Raw genomic sequence first — 20,865 nt, 5'->3', positions numbered from 1 at the left:
CACTGTTCAAAGAAATTTAGTTGAGCCAGATTTGATTCGGTTTTCCATGATAATGGGAAAAAACTAAAGTGTTTAAAACACTTGCAGAAAACTTTATTTTTAAATGATTTACTTATTTTTTATTTATTTTTTTAATGTAATCTTTTCCCAATGCGGGGCTTGAACTCACAACCCTGAGATCAAGAGTCACATGTTCTACGACTGAGCCAGCCAGGAGTCCCCCAAAACATTTCAATGTACATGTTATAGAAGATAACCAATCAGAACTATAGTTTTAAGACATAGCAACAATCTTTGTAGTCTGAGTAACATACAGAAACTTTTTGTTAGAAGTAACATTTTCAAGGACTGTTTGTTGTTGTTTGCTTATTTTTTACTAATCTCTACACTGAAGGTGGGGGCTTAAACTCATGGCTCTGAGATCAAGAGTCCAGGCTCTACCTACTGAGCCAGCCAGGTGCCCCAAGGACGGATGATACAGAATATCTGCTTTTTAGAAGCAGGGAAAGAACATTAAATTTCTATCTTGAGCTTTCTATTGCTGGTTTGAAGGGCTTAAATTTCAGGGCAAACTGCTGGAGTTCTATTAGCAGTAAGACAAATTAGTTTGAACTTTTTTTTTTTTTTTTAACGATTTTATCTATTTACGCATGAGGCAGAGAGAGAGGCAGAGGGAGAAGCAGGCTCCCGGTGAGAAGCCTGATGTAGGGCTTGATCCCCACACCCGAGCCAAAAGCAGACAGATGCTCAACCACCGAGCCACCCAGGTGCCCCAAGTTTGAACTTAAATACTGTTTACTCTGCAAGCCTTCCTGATTTACCCAAACACTCCATCCCCTGTGCTCTCACTGTTTTTTCTGCATAACTCGATTGTCACTGTTGATCAGTGGTTTTCAAACTTTAGCGTGCACTGGAATCCTGTAAAGGGTTTGTTCAAAGCATACACAGCTAAGCCACATCTCAGTTTCTCTCATGTCTGGTGGTGGGCCCAAGAATTTGCATTTATGCAGGTTAACTGTTAGTGCTGTATTGAAATTGCACTTTGAGAAACAATAAGCAAAACTACATGCTTCTGGAAAGCGAAGGAATGCATCCTTTTATGTTCTATGTTTTAAATAGGGATAGGGATACAGGCCAAGTTTGAAGCTGTGTTTGGAAAGAAGAGAGGATAGGCAATAAAACATTTCCACTGCACCTAGCATAAAAAGAGATAGCAGTTGGGACAAACAACTTGAGCTTTACCGGTTATTCGGGTTACTGTTTTTTTTTTTTTTTTTTTTTTGTCTTTTATGTTGAAAATGCATTTTACACCTACTTTCTCCATTGCCTCTTCACTCAACTAATCTGTCACCCGCTTTTTACCTGGTAGCCCTTTTTTCCCTAGTATGGCAATAGGGATGGATTGCAAATAGCATGGGGAAAATTTTAAGGGCGTTGACTATGCTTATCCGGATTTTGGTGATGGTTTCACAGATGTATGACTGAAAACGTATCAAATTTTACACTCCAAAATACGTGCATGCAGTTCATCGTATGTCAACTTATACCTCCATGAGTCTGTTAAAAAACAGTTAAAGCCGAGCCCCGCATACTCACAGCGTATGTTTTTATCAACACTGCTTTTTTTTAGGTTCGAGAGAACCGCCAAGTGTCCCCGCCCCGCCCCGCCCCGCCCCGCCCCCGACAGCACCTGCCGGCCGCGTCCTTGAGACCCGGTCCCGACGGCCGGGTGCGTTCTCCGAGCTGCCCGCTAGGGGGCGCGCGCGCAGGCGGCGGCAGCCCCCGCGGTCCGTCGCTCAGCCCCAGCGCCCGCGCAAACTTCCGGTCCTGCTCCGCTCCGCTTCCGGGAGACGCGCGGGCTGCTGTGCGCGCCCCTCCGAGCCTGCGGAGACCGAGGCGCAGGGCGGGCCGGGCCGGCGGGCTCCTGCTGCGCGGAATTGGGCTCACCGCCGCCCCGGGCGGGCCTTTCCTCCCCACCATGGCGGCCCCTGCTCAGCCCAAGAAAATCGTGGCCCCGACGGTGTCCCAGATCAACGCGGAGTTCGTGACCCAGGTGCGCGCGGGCGAGTGTGGCGTGTGTGAAAGGGCCGCCGAGACCCCCGAGGCCTGGGGGCGAGGCTCTCCCTGGGGTGGGCGCTCCCGGGAGGCGTTCGTGCGTCCGTCCGTCCGTCCGTCCGTCGGCTCACGGGCCTTGACGGAGCATCTGCTCCGTGTCGGCGGCTGCAGGGGGCGCCGCGGAGACGCGTGAAAGAGGCCGCCCTGCCCTAAAGGGCGCGGGTTCCGCGGAGGAGAGACGCACGCAAAGAAGGCTCCTAAGCGAGCTCTTGTGTGTCGGACTCTGTCGCGGAAGCGGCGGGTTCGCAGAAAGAAACGGACCCCAGCCTGAGACTGGCAAGGCTTCGTAGCGGGGACGGGGCCTGCCAGACCGGGGACGAGAGCTTGCCTTGGCCGTGGAGCAGCCCAGGCCTCTGAGGGGGGCGACGGGAGTCTGGCAAGGCCCCGCTCCGGGCGGGCGCATCCGTGAAGCCCGCAGCCGTGGTGCCCGAGGGCCTTGGCCCACACCCGGTGACGGCGTTGCGCGGGGCGGCGCGGGCGGCCGGGAACAGGGAAGCCCAGCCCTTGGCCCCCACAGCGGGCGGGTGTCGGCCGAGTGCGGCTGCTCCCCGCAGAAGCTGTTACCCCATCTTCTTTCCTCTCTGGCCTCTGCCTCCCATTTGCCCAGGCAGAAGCCTCAGGGCCGTTTAGAGCCCTCCCTTCCCTTCCTCAACCACTCCGTGTTTGCCTCTGAACGTCTTTTAAACGTATCTGCTTCTGTGTATACTACGCGTGCTACCCGTGTTGACCGCCTGGACCTAGGCATCCTGACCTGTCTGGTGGTCTTTCCTCTTGCTCTTCTCCTCCCCGTTCTTCATATTGCTGCCAGTGACTTCACACAGATGCAATTCTGACCGTATCAGTTACCTTAACATCTTTATGAAGAGTTCTAATTTGTCTTGGGATAATGACCAGGATCCTTTGAAGTATTATGTGACCTGGCCTGTGCTCGTATCCAGTTTCCTCCCTCCCTCTAACTCTCCTTTAGCCGTACCGAACACATTTATATAAATCTGCCGTGCGGTCTTTCACCCCTTGGTCTTTCATCGTTGTTCAGAATCCTCATTTCCCCCCACTTTCCTTTATACGGTTAATTCATTGTCACCCATCTATGACATCACTTTGAAGAAGCTTTCCTGACAACTCCCTTTTCTTACATACCGGTGTTTTTGTGGTTAAAGCTGTTTATCAGTTTCCTTCACCTAAAGAGCTTACATTTTAGAGATGACTCCGACAAGTTAACAGTTTCAAACAGGGATCAGTGCTATCAGAAAAATGAGATGGGGTGTGTGAAAGGCAGTCAGGAAAGTCCTCTCTGACGTGACATTTGATCGAAGACCTGAATGCAAAAAAGCAGGCAGTTTTGGGGAAAGTAGGGAAACAATCCAGGGAAGAGCAAGTGCAAATGCTTTATGGTATGAATACAAAGGCCAGGATTAGAGACAAAAGAAGAGGGAGAATGGTAGGAGATGAGTATGTACAATGAGGTCTTACAATTTTAGAGGCAGAGATAAGTTTGGATTTCATTCTCAATCAGTAGATTTTAATTGCGATCCAGGGAATGATATTCTAGAAGGAATCCTCTGACTAATCTATGGAAACTGGGTGGGAGTGCGAGAGCAGTAGTAGGGTTACCAGTGACTCCAGGTATGAGATGATGGTGGCCTCTACTCTTAGAGTAGACTGATAGATTTTGAAGCTACAGGCAGCAGGACTTGCTGATTGATTGTGGAAGTTTGGAGGAAAAGACAAATAGGGCATATCTTGAACAGCTAGGTGAATGGTTTGGACATTGAGAAAGGAAAGGAGAGGGTTTAGTGGGGAGTATCAAGAGTTCTGTTCGGGCCTTGTTACATGTGAGATGCCCAGTAGACATTCAGTTGAAAATATTGAGAAGGCAGTAGAATATGTGAGTCTGGAGTACCTGAGCAGGTTCTGGGCTTGCATGTAAGTTTGACAATTCAGTTTTTTTTTTTTTTTTTTTTTTTTAATGCTACTGTATTTGGTGTCCTTTTTGTCTTTCAATAAAATTTATTTTGAACGGTCTATGCTCTCTTAGCTATAGTAAATGGGAAATGGAGAGAGTTTCTGTTTTACATGAGCCCGAAGAGTGTGGGGGAGGGCAGTATAATCCTGGAGGTAGTAGTGTGTGAGAGGTCATAGGTTAGACCCCATGGAGAAGCTAGATCAGATATTTAAAATAAGCAATTTGGATCAGAAAATAGGATTTACATATTTGATTAGAAGATCCTAAATCCATGAAAACAGATCAGATTCAGTTCTCTTAATGGTATGAGGTAAGTAAAAGATATCTTGTTAGTGTGTGGAATGAGGAAATGAGGAAACCATAGGATAGTTTGGAGAGTGATTGATAGTTTGAGAAGGTGTGACATAAGTGAACTGTTACTGTTTTGGAGAGACTTCCTCGGGGCCAGTGTCTTCACTGCTTGGGAGGCCCTATGAGTGTACTTACCGTGATAGGTAGTTAGCTATAGAAGCAAAGGCAGGAGGTTCATCTCGTTCCGCTTAGGTGGACAGGAAGGGTGATAAGCAATCAAATGATGAATAATACGGGAAGATAAGACTATAATAGAGTTCTTTATGAAATGAAGAAGAGGAAGAAACGGTTATCACCATCAGGGAGGATTGAGGAAAGCCTCAGAAAAGGAAACATTTCAGATTGTTCTTTATTTGTTCATTTGTCCATGCATACATCCATACCTCAATCCGTTGGCTATTATTTGAGTTCCTACAGTATACTAGACGCTGTGCAGGTATACTTTTTTATAAATATGTTGAGTCTCTCAGCTTACCAGAGTTTTTCTGTTTTTCGCGAGATTGCAGTTTAGTTTCTCTAAAAAAAATATTAGTACGTATTAATAAGACTGTTTTTTGATATTATATAATATACATACCCATCTAAATACCTGGAAATATCGTATATATGTGTTTAAAATTCACGTTTTCCGGGTGAAATCTAATCTGCTAAAGTATACCAGCTTTTATGCTATGTAATAAGCTGCTTATTGATTACAACTTTTTAGCATTTGTTATGCGTGTCTGGGTATCTCCGAATCATTTAAAGGTTATTGTTTTACAAATAAAAATTCTGGGGCTGCCCCGGTGGCTCAGCAGTTTAGCGCCGCCTTCAGCCCAGGGCCTGATCCTGGGGTCCTGGGATTGAGTCCCACATCAGGCTTCCTGCATGAGCCTGCCTCTCCCTCTGCCTGTGTCTCTGCCATTCTCTCTCTCTCTCTCTCTCTCTCTCTCTCTTTCTCTCTCTCTCCCCCTGTGTCTCTCATGAATAAATAAATAAAATCTTTAAAAAATATATTGCTGGAGAAATAAAATATTCATTTGGGAAAAACTAAAATAAAAATCCATTCTAGGTGAATTTTAGAACTAAATATAAAATAAGGGCAGCCCGGGGGGCTGAATGGTTTAGTGCTGCCTTCGGCCCAGGGCATGATCCTGGAGACCCGGGATTGATTCCTATGTCGGGCTCCCTGCATGGAGCCTGCTTCTCCCTCTGCCCGTGTCTCTGCCTCTCTCTCTCTCTCTTTCTCTCCCTCCCTCCCTCCCTCCCTCCCTCCCTCCCTCTCCCTCTCTCCCTCCCTCCCTCCCTCTCTCTTTTCTCTCTCGTTAATAAATAAATAGAATCTTAAAAAAAACTCCTGAAGATTTAGAATCTGTTTAATACTGGCTCAGTTCTTCAACTACTTTTAATCTTGGGCAACTCACTTAATCCTTAGATTCTAGGTGTTCTTTCTAGGAGGTTCCTGGGTTTCCTTATCTCTATGCTGAGGATGTTTGACTCTGGTTATTAACTAGGTCCTACTGTTTCTCTTGGGGTGGTTAGAAAAGTATGTTTTGTTTTTGTAAATTACAGTGGTAGGATGCAGTGCACAGGGCATTACTGGCACTTGGTGGGTTGGGGCCAAGGATGCTGATTGGCCTGCATGCCCATGTAGTCCCCTTAGAAGATGGAATTACTCGTCCTCCCAATGCCTCTAGTAATAAGCTATATGACCTCAGTCTTCTAGCTCGACAATGGTATAAACCTGTGACTTACTGTTTATTCTATTTACTTTTGTAGTTAGCATGTAAATACTGGGCTCCTCATATCAAGAAAAAATCACCTTTTGATATAAAGGTAAGTATTTTTGGTTCGCAACATTCTTCTTAAATAGGTATGTTCTTATTTATCTCATTTTTAAGGGCTAATTCAACAAAAACATTCCGTGATATTTTTTTAAGTTAAAATTGCAGTTTTCTAATTATCAGACTGACAATTATTCATGTTAGAAAATTTGGAAAATACAGAAGTTACACATTAGAAAATAAAAATCACTATCCAGAGATAACCTCTATTATCATTTTATTGTGTTAAGTTTTTAAAAAGTTGTAAATATAATTTAACTCTTTTCCTGTTATAGATTTTTGGATTGTTTTAAATTTATTATTATTATAATGACTAATGATCATCTTTGTAAATATACAAAAATTTCTATACCATTTCTTGACAGTTCATTTACAATAGAATCTATTTTTTTTTTTTAATTTTTAGATTGATGGGTTGAGATAAAGATTTGTAAGAATGATGGAAGAAGTGGGAGTTGTTTTGGATAGAGGATTAGATGACCAAAGACCAGTAGTATTTCAGTGATGGAATGGACTTATGATTCAGTTGGAGCAATTTAGGATAAATGAAAACAAAAATTCCTAAATGTAGGATTAATTCTCATTGAAATAGATTCTTAAAAAGAAATCTTTAAATAAAATAGAAATGACATGGGCAGCCTGGATGGCTCAGCGGTTTAGCACCGCCTTCAGCCCAGGGCCTAATCCTGGAGACCCAGCATCAAGTCCCACGTCAGGCTCCCTGCATGGAGCCTGCTTCTCCCTCTGCCTGTGTCTCTGCCTCTCTCTCTCTCTCTGTCTCTCATGAATAAATAAATAAAATCTTAAAAAAAATTAGAAATGACATATTGCATGGCATTTAACAAGCATGGTTGACCCTTGAACAATAATACAACTTTAAACTACAAGGGTCCATTTATACATGGGTTTGTTTGTTTTTGTTTTTGTTTTTTTTTTTAATAAATACAGTACAGGACTATAAATGTATTTTCTTTTCCTAATGGATTTCATTTTTTTTTCTCTAGCTTACTGTATTGTAAGAATACAGCATATAATACATATAGTATGAAAAATACATGTCAAGTGACTGTCTATCTGTAGGGTTTTCAGTCAACATAGGCTATTAGTTAAATTTTGGGAAAGTCAGAAGTTATACATGGGGGTATCTGGGAGGCTCCGTCGGTTGAGCATCTGCCTTTGGCTCAGGTCACAATCCCAGGGTTCTGGGAGCCAGCCCTGTGTTGGGCTCCCTGCTCAGTGGGGAGTCTGATTCTCCCTCTCTCTCTGCCACTCCCTGTGCTTATGCTCTCTCTCTTTCAAATAAGTAAACAAAATCTTCTTTAAAAAAAAGTTATACATGGGTTTTCGACTGCATAGGGGTTTAGCACCCCAATCCCTGTGTTGTTCAAAGGTCAGCTAATGAAGACTCACTTTAAGTTGTCATTGTAAATTGAGTTGTGATGCTTTAGGCACACTTGGTAAAAATGAACTTAACCCCAAATTTTGTATATTATTTGAGTTTAAATGCTTCATTTATAAATATATTTTTGTTTTGCCAGCAATCCCTTGTATTCATCAGGAGGATAGTCATAAACATGGCCTACATTAATTACTCTACCAGCAGAGTTGCTTTATCTTATTATATGCTGTTTGTATTTGTGGGGTCTGGGAGTCCTTAGGGCCATTTTTCATTAATAACAAGAATATCTTAATGACACTACTAGATCAAGTTGAACCTAATTAGATTAAGATTTTCAGAGATTATACCCAGATCATTATAATTCTAAATGAAGCTGTGTATGCCTGTTTTGTTTTGTTTTTTTAAGATTTTATTTATTTATATGAGAGAGAGACAGAGAAGAGGGGAGAGGGAGTACAGAAGAGAAGGAGAAGCAGGTTGCCCGGTGAGCCCAATGAGGAGTTCAATCCCAGGATCCTGGGATCAGGACCTGAGCTGAAGGCAGATGGCAGATGTTTAATTGACAAGTAACCCAGGTGCCCCGTTTGCCTCTTTAGAAGAACTTTATCATAGGTTGGTATTTGAAGATTATGCCCTTCATTTTATTGTTTAACTTGAATTTTTATAAAAAGAAAAGCAAAAACAAATTTTATCTAATTTGAACAAAACTTGGGGCACCTGGGTGGCTCAGTTGATTAAGCATCTGACTACAGCTCAGGTCATGATCCCAGAGTCCTAGAGTCAAGCCCTTGGAGCTCTGCACTCAGCAGGGAGTCTGCTTGCCCCCTGCTTATACTCTTCTCTCTCAAATAAATAAATAAAATCCTTAAAAAATAAAATAAATTGAACAAGACTTCTTGCTTCCCTCTCTTCCTCCATCACCAACATTTACTTTGAGCAGTTAAAAGATGTTATAGCTACATAAAATATATACCATATTAAAATATTATAATATTACATTAGGATATTTTGTATCTTTTTTAAATTTTAAAACATATTTTATTTATTTATTCATGAGAGACATAGAGAGACAGAAGAGGGAGGCAGAGGGAGAAGCAGGCTCCATGCAGGGAGACTCCATCCCAAGACTCTAGGATCACGCCCTGGGCCAAAGACAGGCGCTAAACCGCTGAGGCACCTAGGCATCCCAGTACAATTTTTTTTTTTTTTAACTGCTGTTATCACCAGCCACTAGCACTCTTATGATTTCTGCTGGTAACTATTATTAAAGATTTATGGGTGCACCTGGCTGGCTCAGTTGGTAAAGCATGCAACTCTTGATCTTGGGGCTGTTAGTTAGAGCCCTATATTGGGTATAGAAGTTATTTAAAAATAAAATCTTTAAAAAAAAAAAAAGATGAAATGCTAGGACTTGTACTAAATTCTTTACACATGGTATCTTACAGCAACTGGTGGGATACTTTGTATTAGCAGATTCTTTTTGTGGATTGAAAAAGTAATAAGCCTTAGTTAGAGCTGTCCAAGGCAAGGATTCTAGCTATCTGCAATGAAAATGGGTGATATGAACCAGGCTTCTAATATCAATGCTAAATTCTAAAGTGTCCCACAATCCTGGTCCCTAACCCAAAAGAATTGAAATTCTGAGGCTTTAGCATGTGTATTTGCAAAATAGGATACAATTTGCTTCTCTTATGTCCTAATACTTCCAATTTGCTGTCTATCTGGCTTTTTTTTTTTTTTTTAAGATTTTATTTCTTTATTCATGAGAGAGACAGAGAAGCAAAGATATAGGCAAAGGAAGAAGCAGGTTCTCCGCAGGGAGTTTGATACAAGACTTGATTCCAGGACCACAGGATCACAACCTGAGCCAAAGGCAGAAGACGCTCAACCACTGAGCCACCCAGGTGCCCTATCTGGCTTTTGAAAGTACATTATTATGATTCGTAGATGGAGTCTGATAGCATATACTTTAAAATTAAGTTTTTAAAAAATAGTCTGATTTGTGAATTTTTATTTTTCCTAGAAATATTATGAATACATCATTTTAGAAGTCCAGGGCACTATCCATTGCGTGACAGAGCCACCTTGAATACATCATTTTATTGATTGTTTCTAGGAATCTTTTTATGTAGATATATTTTATTATTTATCTTCTACTACTTTGCTTTCTATTATTTTACATTTTGAGGAATGTGATGAGATTATAAAAATCTCTTAAGTATTATTTCAATAATATTTTATATCTATCCTAAACCAGTTTATTTTGTGTAATTTCAGTAACTAGAAACTGTCAACGTAGGATCTAAAAAAAATGCTGTTTGAGACATCAAGCATTTTTATATTTTTGATAACAGGTCATTGAAGATATATATGAAAAAGAGATTGTCAAATCAAGGTAAGAATGGGTTTAATTTTCATGCATAGTGATTAGGTGGGACCAAGTTGGATCTCTTCACTTCTAAACTAAATGTGGTCATAACTTGGAACTTTTTTTTTCTTTTTGATTTGGTCATCAGGGAGATGGTGGCTAGAGAAAGTTTATGTCTAGTTGTTGAAGAGTCATGAATTATTTTTTTGCTTTCTAATTTTTGACTTAGAGGGATTAAATCCCATCAGATTTATTTTGTTTTTGAGGAAATGTCAGGAAGAATAGACATGGAGGTTTTATTTCAATTTTACTAATACTAATTTTCTTATCATTTTCTGACTAATCATTTTTAAGATTATTTAAAAATTAGATAAGTAAAACATACATCATACCTTATACAAAATAATAAAATATATATTTTATATACAATGTATAGAATATATATAAAATAATAAAAATTGTTTTTGAACAATATACAGAAGGGATAAGTTTCAAGAAATCTTCCCTGTCCCTTAATCCTCAATTTATTTATCTACATATGTGTCTGTATCCAGGTACCCCCCCCGCCTCGATTTTTTTAATATAGAAAGTTTATACTCTACACATCATCCCATATCATGTCTCCCCCCCCCCCACCCCCAGCATATTTTGGGCATATTTCTATATCTGCAGCTATAGACATATATGCCCAGTGAGTATTTTGAAAGGACAATTGAGGGGCGCCTGGGTGACTCAGTCCATCAAGTGTCTGCCTTTGGCTCAGGTTATGATCCCCATATTGGGCTCCCTGCTTCTCCATCCTCCTTTGCCCCTCCCCCTACTTGTGTGCTTATATGCTCTGTCAAATAAATAAAATCTTTTTTTAAAAAAGGACAATTGACTAAATGTTTTAATATGAAATGGAAACATTTAGGTTATGAAAGTAAAAAAATTACAAAATTTCATACGTGTTATTTTTCATGTGTTTGAGCCCTAGAAGGTTAATTTTATTAAATATTGTGACGGCAAAACATGGCCTATTGTCAAAATGAGAGGCTAGTTCTTTTGCTTTAATGATTGATTCATGAGCCTGTAAAGGAGGCAGGGCCAAAGCCCATGTTAAGGATTTTGTTTCTTATTTGAAGAATAATAGGAAGCCAGTTAAAGCATTTAAGCCATGGGGGTGATATTTTAAAAAGAGAATGTGGACGGTATAAGAAGCAAGAAATTTGGTGAGTATTGTAGTAGTTAGGTTCAAGATAATGATGGCTTTAACCAGTGGAAGATTGAGATGGAGAAATGTGCCAATTTGAGATAGAAGTGTCAGGGTGGTTGGTGGTTGGATGTGGTAGGTGAGGGAAAGGGGGGAATCAAAGGTGATTCTTAAGTTTTTGGGTTAGGTTGCTGGGTGATCAGTGATTCCATTACTGACTTCTGCTATTGTTGCTAGGGGTGGAGTTGGGCATAGATCATTAATCCACTTTTGGAAATTTTAAATTCTAGGTACTAATGAGCCATACAGGTGGAGATACAGAATAAGCAGTTGGGTATCTCAGTATAGGGCTCAAAAAAGAGGACAGGGTTGAACCTACTTTGTATCAACCACCATTTCAGTGCTAAGGGTACAACAGAGAGCAAATTATAATAAACTTATAACTAATTAAATAAGTTATAAATGATAACTTATGTTCCCATTCTAGTCTAGACAGACAGGAAATACATAGGTACATAATGTTAGCAAGGAGTAGTGCGCTGTGAATTAAAGTGTGGTTTAGTAGTGGCAAGGCCTATATTTTAGATTGAATGAGTGGGGGAAAATCCTCTGAAGATGCAACATTTGAACAGATATGTAACTGTTGGTCTGGGAATGGTTATGGATGAGATTGCCTAGTAAAACTTCAGATGAGTGGATAGATAAATTCTAGGATTCTTTTTTCTTATGTATTAAGAATATACCAATCTGAAAATTATCTTGACCCTTCACAACTAGTTTTCTCTCTCTTCAGAACAGGCTTTTACTCCAGTGGAAAGAAATTGTGGTTTTGTTTGTTTATTTCATTTAAACCTTAGCTGTTAATATTTCTTCCTTAAAGATAATTTTTATGTAACTAATAACCAAAATCTGCCAATGATTTTTAAGTTATATACTTGGCTATATTATTTTTTTAATAATAAGTAGCTGTTGTTGGCCAGGCCCACTAGGATTTATCATGGCACTCTTCCAGGTCATTTTCTCATCTTGTACACATTTGATACTTAAAGTAACCTGATTACATTCTGCCTCCAAATCTCAAAGTTCAAAAAGTTAAGTGCGCTTCTTTCTATACACATAAGCTGTAATGTATATATATCATAAATGTACTCTTTAATCCCCATCCCCCCTAAGATGCATATTTACATTTTTAAATGACCATTTTTTAGACTAATGTCTGAAGAAGTTGTTTTGCAGAGTCATGTGCTGGTAGAATCTTTATTGGGTAATGACTTGATGTAAGATTTATTAACTTGTTTGTAAGCTACCAAAATAGGCAGTTTATAGGCATAATCTTCATACATTAAGATTTTTTGCATGTTAACCCTATTTCTGTAGGAGGAATCTGGGAAATAAATCAACCAATTCTTAATATTCTTATGATATAAATAATAACTTAGGATATCAAAGTAGTAAAATATATCGCCTAGTCAGCCATGTAATGTGTGGTCTATTACACAGTTGATTCATATTTGCTATGCAAATATCAAATTTGGCAAGCATATCTTAACATATTTTTATCTTTTTGATTTTAAAGTCTTAAAAATAGGGCAGCCCTGGTGGTGCAGCGGTTTAGCGCCGCCTGCAGCCCAGGGTGTTATCCTGGAGACCTGGGATCGAGTCCCTCCCATGTCGGGTCCCTACATGGAGCCTGCTTCTCCCTCTGCCTGTGTCTCTGGCCCCCCCCCCCCCCCCGTGTGTCTCTATGAATAAATAAATTTAAAAAAGTTTTCAAAAAAAAAAGTCTTAAAAATAATCGTGATTGTTATTTGTTGAGTGCTTACTATATACCAGATTCTGTTTTAAGCACCTTGAATGTGTAGTAGTTCATTTTTCCTCACAGCAACCTTATGATAGTCGCTGTTATTAATTATCCTTTTTTATTGATGAGGAAACTACAGTACAGAAGAGTTAAGTAGCTAACCCAAAATGTTTTTCAGTAGTCAGAGGAAGAACGGGGTATTAAATCATGGTTCTCTGACTCTTCTTTGATATTCTGTTCTTTTGTAGTGCAGGATCAACTGCCCTTTAGAACTCCCTTAACCAGCACACTTTGGTATACTATTAATTCTGTTATGAATCTAAGTGGTTTTCATGTATAAAAAAAGAGTGAGTTATAGTGTAGCTTACTTTTGCCAGTGTTTATATTTGTTTCTATTTAAAATGTTTAAACCCCAAGATGCCTGGCTGGCTTAGTCAGAAAAGCATGAGACTTGATCTCATGGTCATGAGTTTGAGACCCACATGGCATGTAGAGATTACTTCAGTAAGTAGAAAACAAAAAACAACTTAAAAAAATGTTTAAACTACTTTTTTACTATGGAATATAACACGGAAAAGGGCGTAAAACAAAATGTATAGCCTTCTAAATTATTATCATTCATAACCACCATCAAGGTAACAAAAGCCAATATTTGTCAGCATCTCAGAAACCCTTCCATGGCCTTTTGCTTTAACATTTTAGGATGTAAGTATGGAAACATGAACACTATAGTTTTGTTTGTTTTTAAACTTTGAAAAAATGGAATCACATGGTGTATATACTCTTTTGTGGCTGGCTTTTGTTCACTATTGTTTTTTTTAATCATCTACAATAAATCTAGAATGAGTAGTTCAGAAGTTCATGTGAAGGCTTTTGTCAGCCTTTTAACAATCTTTTTTTTTCTTTTTTTTTTTTTTTACATGCCCTATGCGGTGCAAGAGGGCTGCCATAACTCCAGATTCATGTTTTCACACATTATACCCCAAGAGAGGAAACAGTGGGCAGTTATAGCAGCATAGTTTATTGGCAGAAGCATAAAACTCTAAATTTAATGAATATCACCAAGATTGCTAGAAGAGAGTGTTTTTGCTTTATCTTGACTATCATAACTTTTTATCCTCTTGACCATTCATCCAAAAATAAATTGGCCGCTTCACCTCTTCTGAATATGAGGAAACTGGGTCCCAGAATGTTTAAAAAATGTTGTGAGGGTAATGCTGAATCATGACCAGACTACTTATCTTCTTTCTTTCTTTGTATCTATTTACTTATTTTTTAGAGAAAGGACAGGGGAAAGAGAGAGCAAGGGAGCAGGGGGAAGATGGAAAGAGAATCTTTTTTTTTTTTTTTTTCCAATTCATGAGATATACAGGGAGAGAGGCAGAGACATAGGCAAAGGGAAAAGCAGACTCCCTGTGGGGAGCCTGATGTGGGACTAGATCCCAGGAGACCAGGATCATACCCTGAGCCAAAGGTAGACACTCAACTGCTGAGCCACCCAGGAGTCCTGGAAAGAGAAAGAATCTTAAGGAGTCGCCACACCCAGTACAGAGCCAGATGAAGGGCTCGATCCCATGAACCTGAGATCATGACCTGAGCCAAAACCAAGAGTCAGATGCTCAACCAACTGAGCCCCCAGAATACTATATTCTATCTCATGAACTGGTATTTTTTTCTTTTATCATGAAGTCCTATTTGTGGCTGAAGAAATTAAGCATCCAATTGAGTGCATAGTGCATGCAGGGAATTGTGTTCTCCAGCATGTCTGCAGCTGGAGATCTAGTGTGTCTGACACACAAGATGTCATATCTACTCAGTGGTCTGTCTGGGTGTAGAAGCTAGTACCTTGTCAGTGTTATATCTGTGTGCTTTTACACAGTAAGAACCTATATTTTATTCTCACTAAAGTTCTGTGATACTGCTTGGTGAAACTGTGTAAGAGATGAGAAATCAATGGAATAGTATTTTGACAGGATATTGGTCTGCTGGGGTAATATAAATTCATAATGCCTACTCATTTAATTTTCAAAGCTGGAGGCTATTATCTAGTGGCAGTGTTCTGGCCTGACTACTTTATTTCCAATATACAAAATGATAAAACTGAATTAGTGGACGGTTGAACTGCCCTTTGGAGAGATACCTGGTAACTACAGCATCATTTATTCTTGTGAAACAAAGTACTTCTACTTTAAAAAGAGTATAGTAAGGAGAGTTATCTCATATTCCTTTCACAATTTTGTTATATTGTAGACTTAATGCCAAGACTTAGAAAACCTGTGAAAAGTCTGATTCCTATTTTTGTGATAGAGATACATGTGTTCCCTTGTACTTTCGGGAGGGCATGACTTCAGAATGTTTCCTTTTCAATATTGAAAAAAAGAATATTTGTCAGTGCTTAAGAAATTAAGATAGGCTAGCTTTTGGCAGTTGTAATTCAGTATTATGAATAATGATGAACATTTATGTGTTCATTAAAATTATTTGATTTATTAATGTATGTGTTATATCTTTGTATGTCATGGTGCTAATTATATTTAACAGGGGTAGGATAAGATTTCACTTAAGTAACTTTTTTTAGTTTTTAAAAATAAACCACCCTGACAAAATACAAAGAAAAAATATAAAAGCAAAATTAACTTTCTTCAGTGCATATTAAAATATTATTATTCTGATATGTTGGTCAATATTAAAGCAAGATTCCAAAATGCATCTACATTAATGACTCTGAAATGTTTATATTTTCTGTTTAAACATTTTTTTATTATTTATTTTTACACTTTAGGTTTGCCATCCGAAAGATAATGCTCTTGGAATTTAGGTGAGTTAAAGGCTTTACTTGGATGAAGTTAAAGATACTGTCAGATTTGTATTGTCTGTATACCATAGAGATGCCTTATCATTTTTTTTAAATTCCAGTGTAGTTAACATACAGTGTTACATTATGTTCAGGTGTACAATATAGTGATTCAGCAACTCCATACATCGCTCAGTGCTCATCTCGACAAATGCACTTCTAAGTCCCTATCACCTATTCCATCCATCCCCCTATCCACCTACCTATATCAAATCATCTACTCTCGTAGCCTCAGTTCCTCATCTGAAAATGTATGTAGTCAGATAACACCCAAGACAAAACATTACTTGTTTTTTCACATTAACTGTGACAAGTCAGTGATATCTCTGAGGCATCCAGGAGAAACAAAGATACCTAGAGGGATATGTATTCCAAATGCAGAAAAATTCCTATGGATAAAACCTTCGTAGAGATGAGTTCAGATTCCCCAGTTACAAACCATGTTAGGATAATCAACTTTAAGCAAGAGTCAGTTGAAATAACAGAGGACAGAATTAGACCCCTACCCCACCCACCAAGGACCCTAGGTAATTAAATAATTGATATACACTGTCAAGTCATTATGTTTAAAGTTATGAGTATAAAAGAAGAAATTGAGCTTGTGAATGTGGAACAGGACACTAAAAATGGACAGATTTGGGGAAAACAAAAATTATTGAAATTTAAAAATTCAGTAGACAAATTATCTACAGGTACCTAGGATATATTGCATTTTCAGTTCTAGACCACTAATAAAGCAAGTCAAATGTAGTTTTTGGTTTCCCAGTGCATATAAAAGTGGTGTTTATACTATATTGTAGTCTATTAACTGCAACAGCAGTATGTCTAAAATATATATATCAATTTTAATTTTAAAAATACCTTATTGCTGAAAAATACCATCATCTGAACTTTCAACAACTCTTAATCATTAATCATGGATTACCATAACAAGTACAATAATACTGAAAAAGTTTTTTGAAATACTCTTACTGCCAAATTATTTAGTAATTCTTACTATCAAAATGTGACAGACACAAAGTGAGCAAATACTGTTGGAAAAAATGGTGCTAATAGACTTACTTAGTGCAGCATTGCCACACACCTTCAATTGGTGAAAAATGCAACATCTGCAAAACTGAGTAAACCGAACCACAATAAAACAACAGAGGCCTTTGGTGGACTAGACACAGCTAAAGACAGAATTAGTGACCTGGGATACAGAAAATTCATTAGATAATAGCAGAGAGAAATAGAGATGAACAGTATAAAAGGAAATTCAGAGATACAGTGGTGAAAATGAGAAAGTCCAATAAGAATTTTAGAAGAGATATGAGAGAATAGCAATTTAGAAGATACAGTGGTTAAGAATGTCCTACATGACTTCAATTTAAAAGTTGAAACATGACTTTTAAATTCAGGAAGTACAGTAATTCTGATTAGAACAACTGAAGACCGACTAAGATGGAATGAAGATCTTATCTGCTAGAGGAAAAAAAGATAATACTCAAAGATACAGATTAATTGTAGATTTCTCAGTTGTAGTAATAGAGAATGTAAAAGAATAAGACTAATATAAGAAAAAAATCACTAACAACCCAGAAAGAATTATATGATCAGCTAAACTATCATGAAATAAAGAAATTGCAGACAGATTAACACTAACGAACTTGGTGAGAGAAGTTCTAAAGGATATAATTCAGGAAAAAGGAATTTAAACTTATAAGAAAGGAATGAAATGAAGCTTTGTGCATTTTATTTATGAAAGAGCACTCAAGTGTCTTTCTTACTTGGAGCCTTTGACCATCATTTTAAGTAAAAATTCACTTGCCCAGTTTCTTAAGTTCTTATAAATAAAGTAAGTATTGCTAAAGGTAGACCCATGAAAATACTGATGTGAGCATGAAAGGAAGTAGAAAACTACAGCGCTATGGTAGAATCTAAACCACTTAACTATGTGTATTTGTGCATAGGTATGCAAACATGTATGTGAGTGATTACAACATGTATATGGAGTGATTTAAAGTGGGAACAAAACACCTTGCTTTTTTTCATTAATGCTTGAGAGTATTTTAACCCCAGTATGGTAGTTGTTATTTATAACTACCCTGAATGATAAAAATAGGCTAAGTTATGTTAAGAAATCAGAAATAATTAAATTTATTTAGGAATATTTTCACCACAATCTTAAAATAAGAATTTTAGCATCTTAAGGGGACAACATCAGTTACCTTGAAAACTGACTTGTGTTGAATACCTAATAAATTAAGTATTAAAATGCTTTTTTTTATTATTAAGTCTCTTTCTTAGTGTCTGGAGGTCATTTGGTCCTCATATGAGGTAGTATTAATGTCTCAGATACATTTATCTACAGAAACTACCCATTACACCATTTTGGTTTTTTTACTTCATTAAGAGCTTTAGATAGGGAATATCCAGTGTTCTGATGGTCATAATAAGATCTTAGTAATCCTTGCTGTCTTCCTGCCTTAAAAGTATAAACTCTCATTCTCCAAAGCTGCAATTATTATAAATAAATTTGTAGCAGGTAACAGTGACCTAGATTACAGGTAAATTTGTGAAGGATGTTCAAGTTATGTAGTTTTTAAAAAGTTTTCAGGAAGTTGTAGAAATCATGCTTTTCCAGGTGAGTGACATATTATAGTGAGTGGTGGTAACTAATGAAATACTCTGCTTTTTCACTCTTCACAGCCAGTATCTTGAAAATTACCTCTGGATGAATTATTCTCCAGAGGTGTCCAGCAAGGCCTATTTAATGTCAATCTGCTGTATGGTGAATGAGAAATTCAGAGAAAATGTCCCTGCATGGGAGGTAACAGACTTAAATTACTTCATAGCTTTCATACTGTGCTCACTTTAAGCCATTAAAAAGTAGCAGAACTTTTTACTGATAATAAGTAATGCTTTTAGAACAGAACTTTGGGGATGCCTGGGTAGCTTCATGGTTGAGCATCTGCCTTTGATTCAGGTCATGATCCCACGGTCTTGGGATAAAGTCCTGCATCAGGCTCTCTGCAGGGAGTCTGCTTCTCCCTTTGCCTATGTCTCTGCCTCCCCTCTGTGTGTCTCATGAATAAATAAATAAAATTTAAAAAAAAAAAAGGACAGAACTTTGCCCAATAATAAAGCAAGTGTTGAGGAAAAAAATGTATAAAAAATACTATTCTTTTTTTGGTTTCAATACTTTATTCAAACTCATTTACTATGAACCAAAAACTTATGGAGGTGAAATTATTTTTCTGTTTTGTGCTTGAAATAAGAATGGTATGGATTATAAAGGTTTTTCATCAGATTGATACGAAGTTCATATTCATTAGCACAAATAGTGCTTAAATGAGATAATATTTTTCAGTGTCCTCTTTCATGACCAAGAATATTTATTTGTAGTTTTCCATACATAAAGTAGTGTTGCCACAGTCAAGATAGATGGTTTATTTTTATTTTTATTTTTTTTAATTAATTAATTATTTATTTATTTATGATAGTCACAGAGAGAGAGAGAGGCAGAGACACAGGCAGAGGGCGAAGCAGGCTCCATGCACCGGGAGCCTGATGTGGGATTCGATCCCGGGTCTCCAGGATCACGCCCTGGGCCAAAGGCAGGCGCCAAACCGCTGTGCCACCCAGGGATCCCAAGATAGATGGTTTAAATTGTAATTTCAATTTTCTCCCTATCCCCAATTTAGGATCTGCTTTCCTGTTTAGAAATTTCTAATAGACTAACATTTTTTCTTTGTGCCAGTGTAATAGAGACTTGGTCAATAAAGGTCTAAAATCTAGATATTCTTTGGCTGCCATAAAATGGTCCGCTCATCAACTTTTTTAAATAAAAGGCACAGGTACTTGCCATCTTTTTATGACATTGGTCTCTAAATTGAGGAAGTATTAAACTCTTTAAGATAAAACCATGGGCACTTCTCTTGGATATTCATTTAGTAAGTGCCATCTTTGGGCAGGTTAGAGCCCAGAGTAAACTGTAGGCCTTGTGTATTATTGAAAAAGCCTGGGGATTTCTTGAAGTTGCTTCAAACTATTCTAGGAAAGGAGAGGGAAGAGTTTTGAGCTAAAGAATGACCTGATCAGTTTGCGTGTTATAAAGACCATTTTGTTGATTAGGGCTTGAAGTAGAGAAATACAGATGAAGAGAATAGGGTACACACATATTTAGAAAGTAGAACTGACTAGATTTCATAATTGAATAATTAGTATTAAGGAAGAATGTTATTTTCAATAACTTTCCGGGCTTGGGCAACCACGTGTAATAGATGATATTGCCGTTTACCAAAATAGGTGGTAATAGAGGATTGAGAAGTACTCTCGAGGGTACAAAATTGTTGAATTGATTTTTGGATTTCATGAGTTTAAATTGCCTTTTGAATATCTGGATGAAATTGTCTAGTAGACAGAAATCTTGAGATCTAGAGTTAATGAGAGTAATCTGGGCTGAGGATGTATATTTCGAATCATTAGCATATGTCTTGAAGTCAAGAGAGGGGGAAAAAAAGAATGAGATTAGAACCCTAGAATACTGCTGTGTATACAACAAAAGAAGAGGGGACTCCTCAGCACATTGAAAAGTAGTGGGGGGTTGAAAGAGTCCGTCAGACTTGACAGCCGTAACAGCTTCAGAGACATATGAGAGGTGGAAACCTGTTGTAGAGAAGTAAATGAAATGAAAACAACTAGTATAGACCACACATTTGGAACACTTCTCTGAAAGAGAGATGGATATGGAAGTAACTAGATGGGGAGGCAGATCAGTGGGAAGCTTGAATATATTTACATTATTTACTTTTTGTACATTACTTATATGTTAAGAGTAAAGAGCTAAGACAAAGCAAGAGAGGCTATCTTTGAGATTAGTTAATGGGAAACCATAATTTTTGCTAAAGAAACATCTTTTGGCATAAGTTAGAAGAGTTAAAACATTTCAGATCCTTAGAAAACAAAGGTTAACCTAAATATGAGCATAATCCATAAAAGAAAAAAAAAGGAA

The 20,865-nt window shown here is 38.1% G+C and overlaps 1 protein-coding gene and 1 long non-coding RNA gene across 5 annotated transcripts in view; one reads left to right on the top strand and one right to left on the bottom strand.

The window, feature by feature from the left end:
• The window catches only part of LOC111093376, a 32,513-nt gene extending 29,296 nt beyond the window's left edge, over window positions 1-3,217 (bottom strand). For 2 of the 4 annotated variants that reach the window (XR_005381423.1, XR_005381421.1), the window contains exon 1: window positions 2,867-3,217. This is a non-coding gene — a long non-coding RNA (uncharacterized LOC111093376). The remainder of the gene's footprint in view (window positions 1-2,866) is intronic. The other 2 variants (XR_005381422.1, XR_005381420.1) reach the window with 2 other exon arrangements.
• The window catches only part of AQR (aquarius intron-binding spliceosomal factor), a 99,413-nt gene continuing 80,395 nt past the window's right edge, over window positions 1,848-20,865 (top strand). Inside the window, exons 1-5 of the mRNA XM_038579970.1 lie at window positions 1,848-2,053; window positions 6,191-6,247; window positions 10,009-10,049; window positions 15,798-15,833; window positions 18,561-18,681. Of these exons, the coding sequence (XP_038435898.1) occupies window positions 1,979-2,053; window positions 6,191-6,247; window positions 10,009-10,049; window positions 15,798-15,833; window positions 18,561-18,681 (330 nt within the window). The 5' untranslated portion in view covers window positions 1,848-1,978. The remainder of the gene's footprint in view (window positions 2,054-6,190; window positions 6,248-10,008; window positions 10,050-15,797; window positions 15,834-18,560; window positions 18,682-20,865) is intronic.

Source organism: Canis lupus, chromosome 30 (genome assembly GCF_011100685.1).
Source record: "Canis lupus familiaris isolate Mischka breed German Shepherd chromosome 30, alternate assembly UU_Cfam_GSD_1.0, whole genome shotgun sequence".
Classification (NCBI taxonomy): Eukaryota; Metazoa; Chordata; class Mammalia; order Carnivora; family Canidae; genus Canis; species Canis lupus.
Note: the sequence above shows the minus strand (reverse complement) of the source record. Positions and strands in the feature narration are given on the sequence as shown.